The following is a 12,849-nucleotide window of genomic DNA, read 5'->3' on the forward strand; positions in this document are numbered from 1 at the left end:
AGTCCAAACACAGTCGAGCTTCAAAAACAGAACCGAGCTGTTCCCCTTCCTCTCTTTTTTCTTCTTCTCTGATTCTTCCTGGTCACTGAACCCCTTCTCCAAGAGATTCTAGTCTTGGGCTCGTCCAATGACCTCCAGGAATCAGGCAGTACGTGACTAAGCCTCCAGCCCTAGGACGTTCAAGTTCAGATATGCTCTGATACCATGTTGAAACTGAAGAGAGGAGAGGAGACTTGTGTGTTTCGGCAATGAGGGTTCTGAGAAGAGTTTTCGAACTGTCTCTATCTCAGCCCTCTAACACTGTTTTATTAGATATATTTGAGTAATTACAAGGAGGCCCTTAGTTGGGCAAGAATTTACGAAGAACTTAAAAAATAACTTAATATTGACAGGATGGACCCAAAATAACAAGAAGAATAAACAACCTATGGGCCAGTCGGCCCATCTTCTCTACATCTTTAATATCATGGATTTCATGTCTGTAATGTGAAGGCCCCATCTTATTGTTTATATGGTGGGCGATTCTTTTGATTGATAACAATAATAAGAAATTTTATTAAGAAAGAAAAAGAAGGGGAAATACAAAGGAACCCGAAGGGAGCATAAACCCCTAGGACCATCATACTATACTCCCCATGCACCCCAAAAAGAAAATGGCATCTTAATCTGATATTAGAAAACCCAAAAGACGACTTTCTTGTAGCAACACTTCCTGTAGCCAAGAAATTGGCTTAAGTTATTAGCAGTAGCAGGTCTCCTAATCTAGTATTTTCTATGGCTGCTAATGGTCTAGCCTCTGTAATATAATGTCTATGAATCCAAAGACCATCTCCTCGCTCTCATCCATCACACCACCACTTGAGAATCACTTCTACCTGATGCAGTGTGGTTAGGAATCCCGATTTTCAACCTGAGAAAAAGTTGGAAATATAGTAGAATTTGGGGGCGGAGAGAGTGGAATGAGTCATACAGCCTTGAATTAGAATCTCTGGTTTCTTACCTTATCCCCATAATATATAATATAATGCCTATTATATATGTACTGTTGAGGTTTTAGGTTCTTGAATCAGTGTTATTGGGCCCAAGGCCCATCAGTCTAGTGTTTCTTAAGTGCAGTTCATGTTATTGACAGCAGCCACCATATTAAGGGCATATTAGACATTATACCTTTTTATAATTAGTGAATATATAAACTAATGAGTGGGGCGGCCAGACTGATTATTGGCTTCTCCCATCTCTTTTCTTTCATTCTTTTCTCTTTTCTCTAAGAAACCTTTCTTCTTCTTTTCCTTTTATTTCTGTTATAAATCAGTTTACTTTTTCTGAAATTTCTACTTATTAGAGCAATTTCTAAGGACTCTTGGGATTCTCTCGTGCGGTCCTAGATCATTCGATTGCATAGTGAGATAGAGAGCTGATGAAGACTTTAAAGGGCCCAGTTCTTGAATTTTTGGTGGATCTAGAACCCTATGTTTCTGATATTGGGTTGATCATTGAAATTAGTAAGAATTGGAGAAGGAAGAATCCTGATTGAACTAAAGATTCTTTATTTTTGATCTAGGAAGAGGCACTCAAGTTATTTTTGGATTCCTTGAAGTTTTTTGAAGGGGCAATTCAATTTTTGGAGTTTTCTAAGGTCTCCGGAGAGAGCGGCTGCCTCTTCTCTTGGTTCTACCAACTTTTAGGAAGACAAAAATATCTTCGGGTAAAGGTTTTTTGTTTTTAGAAGTTTTTTTTTGAGGTTTCCAAAAGGGACCGATCTGTTTCTAGAGATGTTTTCTTGTTTACAGTTGAAGTTTTAAGTTGTTTTGGGAACTATGGAGGGTAGTGGAGTAGAACACAAATCTACTAGTTACCTAGGACTAGGTGCAGGTAGTGCTAGTGATCCTTTTTAGGCAAGTACCGTCACTACAGTTAAGTTGGATGGTACAAATTATTTGGAGTGGTCACAATCATCCAAGATAGCAATTGGTGCTCATGGAAATTTGGGGAATATAACTGGTGAAGAGAATAAACTTGAGACTAACTCTTCCCAGTGGGTGCATGAGAACTACATAGTGATGACCTGGCTTAGATAAACCTATTGCAGTCTATTTTTTAGCTCTTAAAACCTTGTGGCGGAAGATTGACCATTGGGGGATTGTGGTTTGGGAGAGTACCAAGGATGTTGCTACTTACCAAAAGCTAGTAGAAAAGAATGAGGTGTTTGATTTCCTAGCAGGGCTTAATCTTGAATATTGTTTTCTTCTAGGAAGAAGAAAAGGAAGAAGAAGAAGAGAAGAGAAGAGAAGAGGAAGAAAGAACGTCTTTTTGGGAGCCAAAAACTTTTGGCTGGCGGCACCCAGCCTTCTATTTATATTAATGAGATGAAAAATAAAAGATGGTGAATTAGATGCTTGCCCCTGGCGGCACACCCTAATAAAACAATAATAAAAAGGTAGTAAACAAGCTGACAACACTCTAAGAATGACAACATAAACTGTAACAGCAGAAACAATTTACAAATTATTCTAACAACACTCCCCCGCAAGTTGGGCTGAATATATCTATCATGCCCAGCTTGTCACATAGTTCATTATGTTACAAGTATGGAAGTCCCTTTGTGAGAACATCAGCTAGCTGCTCCTTGGAGTTAACATAAGGAGTGCAGATTTCACCCTTTTCTAATTTCTCTCTTATGAAGTGCTTGTCCACTTCAATGTGTTTTGTCCTACCGTGTAGGACAGGATTAGTAGCAATGTTTATGGCTGCCTTATTATCATAGTAGAGAGACATGGGGCTATTAACTAGGAACCCAAGCTCTTCTAGTAAATTCTTCAACCAAAGTGCTTCAGCCACCCCATGTGCCATAGCCTTATACTCAGCTTCAACACTAGATCTTGCAACCACATTTTGTTTTTTACTCCTCCATGTCACTAGGTTTCCTCTTATAAAAGTGCAGTAACCACTTGTAGATTTCCTGTCATGCACAACACATGCCCAATCAACATCCGTATAGACTTCCACTTTGAGATGGTTGTGCTTATGAAATAGCAAGCCGGTACCTAGATACTTCAAGTGCCTAAGAATTCTTTTTGCAGCCTCCATATGAAATAGCAAGTCGGCCCCACTCAATATTATATATTTTATAAAATACATATGTATTTTATATATTATATAAATTTATAAATAATATAATATTTATTAATATATATATATAATTTAATATATACATTTTTTATTTTTTCTTTATAATTTCTCTCTCTTTATCTCTATTCAACCGCTTCAGCAATAGTAACAACATGGGCTAAATTTCGGGCTTGGGCCCGGGCCCGAGCTTCGGGCTTTTTATGAGGGCCGGGCTTGGGCCCAAGTTGTAGGCCTGACGGGCCAGGCTTGGGCTCGGGCCTTAGAAAAATTTGTTAATACAGAGTGAAAAGCCCGGCCCAGCCCATGAACAAGTCTAACCACCACAATCACCCAAATTATGATCAACATCCATAGGGGTGTCTGCTGGTTTTGCACCTAGCTTGCCTGTGTCTTGCAACAGATCTAGGATGTAATTTCTTTGACTTTGAGAGATGAAGACACCCCTTTTTGAGTGGGCAACCTCAATCCCAAGAAAGTACTTTAGGGGACCCAGATCTTTAACCTCAAATTGGGAGGCCAAGAACTCCTTCAACCTTTGTATTTAAGAGCTCCAATTCCTTGTAATGATGATATCATCCACATACACTATCAACATTGCAACTTGTTCCTGACACCTTTTAACAAAGAGAGTGTGATCAGATTGAAATTGTTTGAATCCTACCTGGTGAACTGGCATATGAAATCTGTTGAACCATGCTCTGGGAGATTGTTTTGGGCCATAGAGAGACTTTCTCAACTTGCACACCTTATTCTCACTTCCTTTTGCACAAAAGCCTGCTGGCTGAACCATATAAACCCCATCCTCTAGATCACCATTTAAGAAAGCATTTTTTACATCAAGTTGATGCAATTCCCAGTCAAGGTTTGCGGCCAATGATAACAAAACCCAAATTGAATTCATCTTTGCTATAGGGGCAAATGTCTCATCATAATCAATACCATAAACTTGTGTGTACCCTTTTGCTACCAGTCTTGCTTTTATCTTTCTACTATTCCATCATCCTTGTGTTTTACTGTAAAAACCTACTTACACCCCACAGGGTCTTTCCCTTTTGGAAGATCCACTAAATCCCAATTGTGATTCTTATAAAGGGCATTAATCTCCTCCTTCATAGCATCTGTCCATTCAAGATAAGTTAGAGCCTCTGCCACATTTTTGGGTATGGGAATACTATAAACAACAGATAAGACTACACGGTGAGAGGGGGAAATATGGTCATAAGATACATAGTGGGTAATGGGGTGTTTGGTAGTACACGATCTGACTCCCTTTTTATGAGCAATCGGGATGACAAGATCATCCACCACCGAGATGGGAACATGGGAGGAATCAATAGGGATAAGTGACTAGTTCATTTGGACTTACCTCTTGGGAGTCTGATGGCATCAGTTGCACAGTATCTGGTAGCTCTACATCTTTAGAACACTGTTGGTCTCTACGGCATGTATGCAGAAAGACACAAAATGGAGCTAGATCCGGAATAGAGGGAAGAGAGACTTGGCGAACCTACTTTTCCTCTGTACTACTCTTCCCTGAGGAGTAGGGTAGAACGGTCCAAACTCGAAGAAGGAAGCATCCATAGAGGCAAAGTACTTTTGACCAATAGGATCAAAACACTGGTACCCTTTTCAAGAGGAGGGGTACCCAAGGAAGTTACATGGAATAGACCGAGGTCCAACTTTCCACAAGAAGGAGACCAATCATGTACAAAATCACTACAACCAAACACTCTCATAGGGACGGAAAATAGAGGGGACTGAGGAAACAACAATTGATGAGGGGACTTGTAGTTCAATACTCTAGAGGGCATGCGATTGATGACATATGCAGCAGCAAGTACACCATCTACCTAGAAACGTTTCGACACATGCAACATCATGCCTCATGCTACTTCAAGAAGGTGTCTATTCTTTCTTTCAGCAACACCATTTTGTTGTAGTGTTCTTGCACATGAACTCCTATGAAGGGTTCCATGGAAAGCAAAAAATTCATTAAGCTCACCATGGTAGTATTCTTTCTCATTATCAGATTGAAAAATCTGAATCTCAACATGAAATTGTGTGAACACCATCCTTTGGAAGTCTCTTATAATCCTTGGCACTTCGTCTCTGGTATGCATAGGAAATATTCATGTATAATGAGAAAAGTCATCAATCAGTGTGATAAAGTATCTATATCCACCCTTCGAAGTTATAGTAGTAGGCCCTCAGACATCAGAATGCACAATATGGAAAGGAAAATTTGCTATTTTATTGCTTGAATGAAAAGTTGTTCTACTTTTGTTTGCTCAATTGGCACGTTTGACATTGAAAACCTGACACCAAACATGACTTAAACCAGAAACAAACACTTTAGTATTTCAAAGGACACATGACCTAGACGATTATGCCACAAAAGAACTTGACTTTTATTGGATTGACCAAATTGACCACATGACTTTGAAGACCACACCGAGAAACCAGCCTTGTTGTCGAGAGTTTAGAGACCATCTACTAAGCTTCCTCTGCCAATCGTCCTCCCAGAAGTTAGATCCTGAAAAATACATGAACCAGGAAAGAAGGTTATACTACAGTCTAAGGAATTTGTGATACTACTAATGGAAAGCAAATTGATAGGAAGTTTAGGTACATGCAACACATTATTAAGGTTGAGGCCATGGGGGAGAGATATTGATCCCTGACCTGCAATGGATGAGAATGATCCATCTGCAAGCCTCACTTTATCTCTCCCAGGCAATAGGCTATAAGACTGGAAAAGATTTGGCTTATTGGTCATGTGGTTCGAGGCCCTTGAATTAATAATCTAGGGGGAATCAGTGGTAGTGGAAATATGGAAGGCAGAGGCCACATTACCTGATGTAGATGCAAATGAAGTAGAAGGGGGTACGGTAACTGAGTTGTTCATCTGACATAAAGCCTTACCATACAATTTCAGGTGATTACGGAAGGGGTTCATGATATCCTCCTTGGGTTCAGAACTCGTGGAATGTTCCTGTGTGGTACCAGGTTTACCAGTAGACTGAGAATCTTGAGCTGCCATATTTTCTACATTGTATTTCTTCTGACCCTGCACTTTACCTTGCTCTTCCTTTTTTACTGCCCACTTCGGTTTCCCAAAGAGCTCCCAGCATGTGTCACAAGTATGTCTTGAGCGCCGACAGTGAGTACCACAACTTGTACTTGTCATCAGCTTTCTTGGGATCACTTTTACATTAGTACCACCTGTTGCAGCTAATGTAATCTGTTGCTCCCCCTCATTTGCAACCATTACACTCTGTCTATTTTCCTCAGATTGGACCAAGGCATACACCTCTTGAACTGAAGGCAATTCACGACTTCCCAAATTTTGAACTCTTAGAGGCTCATACTTAGGATTCAATCCCAACAGGAAAGCAAAGACCCGGTGCTGTGATACCGACTTCTTATAAGCTTTGGCTTCATCATCATTCTTCCATTCTATAGTCTGATAGTGATCAAACTCCTTCCAAACAGAGGTAAGGGCTGAAAATATGCTGACAAACTGCAGTCACCCTGTTTACAGGTTGAGGATTCAGCTTGTAACTGATAAATCTTAGCATAGTGTCTTTGCTCAGAGTAGGTAGTTTTAGCTTGTTCCCATGATCTCATTTGCAGTTTTTGCTCATATAAAATTCTTCTTTACACCTGGTTCCATGGCTGCAAGTAGCGAAGACATCACCATACCGTTGTCTTGATCCCACCTCTCATGTTCAGCTGTCCCACCTTTAGGTTCTTTTACTCTCCCATTTATGTATCCAGCTTTTCCCCTAGCTGTAATATATAGTTTTACACCTTTAGCCCACTCTAGATAGTTCAAACCATTCAAAGGGGTGATCGGCATCGGGAGAAACATATTCTCAGCATTCATACCAACTGTACCATGGGTTGATGTAACCCCAGATGAAGCTGAATCATCAGTTTCCATATTAGGGAGGTTCTACAATTCAAGAAGAGCCACTGATGTACCCAGAAATAAGTTTCCACCCTATTTCTACTATCTAGCATACACGTAGGGCACAAAACATGTACCAATCTGCCTCCTAGAATGGAACACCACTGCTGAAACACTACTACCAGTAACTAACAGACCAAAAAACACTCGGTCTTTAATCACCATTAGGCTACACAAGCCACACATTAAAAAGGACAGCACATTCCTGTCACGAGCGAGTACACAACCCCCTATACAGCACCTGTACGAAGGTGAACATAACCAGAACACAGCCTTCACAGCATTGGCTGTCACCAACTAGGATTTCCTTGGTGTTACGACCAAGGGAGAACCCAGAAAAATCAGTCTGAGAATTCTGGCCAGTCCGATTGGGTTCTTGCACCTCACAGTTCAAAAAAAAAAAATCTGATGAGAAGAGATGAATTTTCAGAGAGACGAGTCCTATTGCCCAGAAGTTTGCTCTGATACCATGTTATCTTCTAGGAAGAAGAGAAGGAAGGAAGAAGAAGAGAGAAGAAAGGAAGAGAAGAAGAAGAGAAGAGAAGAGGAAGAGAGAACTGCTGTTTGGGAGCCAAAAACTTTAGGCTGGCGGCACCCAGCCTTCTATTCATATTAATGAGATGAAAAATAAAAGTTGGGGAATTACATGCTTGCCCCTGGCGGCACACCCTAATAACACTAATAAAAAGACAGTAAACAAGCTGACAACACTCTAAGACTGACAGCATAAAATATAACTGCAGAAACAACTAACACATTATTCTAACAACAAATATGACATTGCACGACAACATGTTCTTTCTCAAGCATATGCTTTTGAGTAGTTGCCTATGGTTAGCACAATAAAACCTAAGCCTGGTGGGTATAAGGTGGTTGTGAATGAAGGGATGACAAGATGGACTTGATCTATGACTATTGTAAGAAGCGTAAACATACCAGAGACACTTATTGGAAGCTTCGTCCACGTCATATTCCATTTCGGCTTAGAAATTGTAGAGATGATGGACCGAATGGTCCATAGATTCCTTCTTTTTATTCAATTCTGTTTATGTTTTATGTTCGTGATTAGTGGGCCTGTTTTCTTCCTTTTCTTAAATTGTATTCACATTACAACCAAAGAATAAAAGATAAATTTGGGGGAGACTAGAGGGAGGTTTGATTGACACTCTTCCTTCTTCCCTTTCTTCCTTTCTCTTTCGTCTTCTTCTTCTACACTCTCTCTCTTCCATATTTCTCTTTCTTTTTTGCTTTATTTTAGATATGTGAATTACACTAAATCTCTTCTCAATATGTTGTCTCAAGGCATTTATAAGCTCAATGAGTGCCAAAAGAATGGTTGGAATATTCAATTTGGGGTTTTTGAATTATATATATATATATATTAGTGTTTTAAAAGGTGTGGGAGGCGTACGCTTGGAGGTGCGCCTCGCCTCAAACACCCTGAGGCGTATGCTAGAGGCACCGACTAGGGGTGAGAAAAAAAAACCGAAAAACCAAACCGATCGAAACTGAACCGAAAAATCGGTTAACTGAACCGGTTGGTTCGGTTTCGGTTTAATTTTCTTATAAAACCGATAGTTTCGGTCCGGTTTCGATTAACCATTTAAAAAACCAACGGTTAACTGAACCGACCGATATATATATACAATACTATATATTTATATAGTATTATATATATTATATATTATATTTTTTATTTTATTTTTGAAAATCGAATGAAGTTTCAATTGAAAGTTTATTCGGTAGTTTGCCTCTGCTAGAGACTGCCGGTCTCTCAGTCTCGAAAATCGAAAAATTTCAAGCCTTTCTTCTCTTTATCTCTTCGAATTAGAAACCTAACTGACTAAACCTTCTCTCACTCTCTCAGTCTTTTCTCTTTTGTCTCTCTCAGTTCTATTCGAAGTTCTTAGTCTCTCTTACAATCTTACTCTTCTAGTCTTCTTTGACTCTTAGAATTCCCCATACGGCCACGTGGCCCGCGCCAACCACCAACACCAAGTTACAACGCTGGTCTCCGCCTTGCCGGCAAGCAAGCACCAACGCCATCTCTAATTTCTGTATCTCTCTTCTCTCTCTCTCTCACCTCTCCTCTTTGTGGCTCTGCCAGGCACCACCTCTCAAGCTCTCACTTCAGGCGACAACTGACAACAACCACCAGCACCAACCAGTCCGACACTGACAATTTTAGTTTTTTTTTTTTTTAAATTTTAAGTGCATAAAAAAACCGTAAAACCGAACCACAGTTAACCGGTGAAACAGATTGCATCAGTTCGGTTTCGGTTTGGATATTTAAAAAATCGATCAAGTCGGTTTGGTTTGAAAAAATACTGTCACGGTTCGGTTAACCGAACCGTGAGCACCCCTAGCGTCGATTCCTCTGAGGTGTATGCCTTAGGTGCAAGAGACATATACCTCATATGTTTTTTCATGAGGCATGCTAGAGGCGTATGCCTCATGCACACCTCATGTAAAATGACAAAAAAAAAAAAAAAAGAAAAAAGAAAGAAAAAGAAAAGGAAAGGAAGGGAAAGGAAAAGAAAAATGAGAATTTCTTCCTCTTCTTCCTCCTTTCTCCTCATCCTCCCTCCTCTTAAGGAGGCTTACGTCCCTTACGTTCTGAACTATGCCTCACGCCTCTAGGTAGTGGAACGCCTTGCGTCACACCTCTACGTGATGATGAAGTATAGAGGGGAGAACCCTGCAAAACAGATATGAGAAAGACCTCCAAGAACTTGTCGTGATGATGAAGTATAATGGTGCCCCCATGCATTTATAGCTTTTAATGTAAAACAAGGCTTAAGATGAAAAATTTTTGAGGCGTACACTTACTGTATAAAGTGTAACATAGGTGTATGTCTACTTTATTGTGAGGTGTACACCTTTGTATGCCTTTTATATAAGAGCATATGCCTCATGTATATGTACACCTCCACCATATGGCTTGGCACTTTTCTCCAATGCCTTGCCTAGAAGCATGCACCTTTTAAGTCACTGATACAAACAACTTAGAGCTAAAAAAAACACAAAGAAAAATCAGATATTTTGATTAGCCACTGGCTAGGGAATTGTGTTCAACGTTATTCAAAAGCTTAATATGTATTAGTGGGTTACCTTTTGTATCTACTAAAAATCAGATTTTCTTAGTTTTTGGTTGGGATTGATTGGTGAGGGTGTGTTGATGTACCAGGGCCTGTACTTTTCATCATTATAGTTATTAGTGCGTTTCTAAGTTTTCCAACAGTCTTTCTTAACCTTGGCTCAAAGGTTTCTGATGAATAGTCATGTTCAACATGATGTATAAATATTTTTATCCTAGGATTTTTGCTAATTTATTAGAACACTTTTTTTTGATGACTCTTTATCTACTAAGTTTGCTGCTTTTATGGTAGTATCCTATTGCTTTGGCAATTTTTTCCTTTATTAAATGTGCATGGATTTTACCAATAGACAACCTTTTAAAAAAATGATCCCTTGTCTCTGTTCTTTTGTAGAACTATATGCTCAAACATGCCATATCTTTTCCTTACATTATGACTTTCCTAAATGCCTGGTACTGATAATATTATTTGTTTGCAGATTTGCTCAATGGAATATACAAAATTTGGAACTGTTGGAAGGAAACTGTATCATATGATTTCTAAATTGAAAGAAATTGAACAATTTTATGAGGTATTACTCAAAGGAGAATGCCAGCAATCAATGAATTTGTACAACTCTTGGATACTTCACCATGCAGACATGGTAGGACCCATGAAAAGGCACACTATAAGACAAAATTAGGCATGGGTACCTTGTCTGAAGGGTGGGGTATCCAAGAGAGATAACTATAAAAAAAAAGATCTCAACCTGCAGACATTGATAAGTCTACCATGTTCATAAGTTCCATCTAGATGCAAACTACCATAGTTAGAATTATAGAATGTTTTTCTGGTTACGTTGTGAAAAATCTTTTCTATTGTGGTTTACTTTATCTGAATCTTTCAGGTTAAGGAAAACTTGCAAATTAAGCAACATATTTTGGGAATTCAGAAATACCTGCAGGATATGCTTCAAGCCCTCAATTTACACCATGATGCTCTTTCAACCTTTTCTGTGGTATCTTGTTATGTCCTGAAAGCTCATTTATTTTTTAGTAACTTATATCTTGTAGTTTTGGTTTTGTATATATTTATGTTTATGTAAATCAGAGCTAATAACTTGAAAGGTATTGTATGAAACCTGCAATGAAACTTGAGGAATATTAGCTCTCTTTTCAGGACCAGTTGGTGTTGGGAATTCTACAAGGGTGAACACTTGCCCTATTGAATGGACTCAATTTGGGAAAAAGGTTGAACTTGAGCAACATGATAATTGAAGGGGACTCTAAGGTAGTGGTTGATTGGCTAAAAAATGACAGGCAAGGAGCATGCAAGGTTTAAAATGTTGATGTCAGTGGAAATGTTGGTCATCCAAATATAGGAAACATGTCGGAAATGTTGTAAAAAATTTAGACATGGTGGAAACATGATTTCCAATAAAAATGGTGGAAACATTGTAAAATATGCAAAAATATAGAGTGATATTTTATGACATGATAAAAGAAGCATAGGCACACCTTTTTAAATTATTATTTGTTCCAAATCATTTAACAAAGCTAAGAAACTAAGGTTACAGACAAAAGAATACGTTGTGTTTGTCCTTGGTGATATCTCATCACCTTTTGATGTACTCTTTTCTTTTATTAATAAAACTTTATTTATTTTTTATTTATTACCAAAAAAATCAATATCATATACGTTTAGTTTGACCGATTGCAATTATACTAATCAAAAGCAAGATTTTCTCTAGGAGATTGTTGCTGTTATTGTTGTCATGTTTATACCTTATATGTAACAACATTGTTTACACATTGTTCAATACACATCCTGCAGCAATGATGGTTATTAATTCGTACAGATAACTGATGCTGTCTTTGCATGGGGATTTATTGAAGATTTTACTAAACAGTTGCACAAGAAAATTCAGCAAGATCCATTCATTGTGCTCAATCTGCATTCTTTTTTTCTCAAATTTCAATCACTGCTACATGCACCACTAGTTCGAATATCAGAAAACTGCAGGTTTGCTATTTTGAATTTTCTATGCTTTGTTATGTATTAGTTAATTTTGTTGCATTTTGTATTGCCTGGGTTTATGCTTGCTGTTCGGTTATGAAGTTGATAATTGTCTGTGATAAGAAGTTTAAAATGCCTCAAGTTTTTATATACATTGGTAACTCTTGGTGTCCTTTTATCTTATTGATTAACAATAACTTTCCCCATAACAAATGTTGGAAGGCTAAACCATACATGGATTATATAGCATGATTTCTTTTGTCTAATCTATAGTGTCCATTATTTTTTTTGAGTACTCTATTGGTGAATTTCTTTTTTCTTTCCTTTTTGGTAATCTATATAGAGTGACCATTGTCTTTCAGTGGACTTGTTTTCTTGGGTGTAATCAGTAGAGTGTGCATTGCTTCTGTTTCTTTTCATATCTGAAGAGTGCCCATTACTTCTATGAGAACTACTTATCCTCTTTGAAGCAGATGAGAAGAGGTTATAGGAATATTAGGCTATGACTAATTTCTAAAGTCACTTGAGTCTATTGCTCTTCCAAGGGCTGCTTCCCCTCTTCTTTTATTGTAGATTAAGAAGCATGATGGAGATACTGGCTTTGCCCGTGTTTGAGAATTCCTTGAATGGGGAATCAATGATTGTCCTAATGGGGAA

The 12,849-nt window shown here is 38.5% G+C and overlaps 1 protein-coding gene across 17 annotated transcripts in view; it reads left to right on the forward strand.

Annotated features, from left to right (window-relative positions):
* The window catches only part of LOC148853344 (uncharacterized), a 122,565-nt gene that overhangs the window by 17,765 nt on the left and 91,951 nt on the right, over positions 1–12,849 (forward strand). For all 17 annotated transcript variants that reach the window (XR_016112760.1, XR_016112765.1, XR_016112755.1 and 14 more), the window contains exons 8-10: positions 10,676–10,768; positions 11,084–11,194; positions 12,035–12,198. Coding sequence is in view for 5 of the 17 variants with exons in the window: in XM_088983663.1 (XP_088839789.1) it covers positions 10,676–10,768; positions 11,084–11,194; positions 12,035–12,198 (368 nt within the window). In the remaining 12 variants the exon portion in view is untranslated. The remainder of the gene's footprint in view (positions 1–10,675; positions 10,769–11,083; positions 11,195–12,034; positions 12,199–12,849) is intronic.

Source organism: Nelumbo lutea, chromosome 4, assembly GCF_056320005.1.
Source record: "Nelumbo lutea isolate HS-2025 chromosome 4, American lotus-T2T, whole genome shotgun sequence".
In the NCBI taxonomy this organism is placed as follows: Eukaryota; Viridiplantae; Streptophyta; class Magnoliopsida; order Proteales; family Nelumbonaceae; genus Nelumbo; species Nelumbo lutea.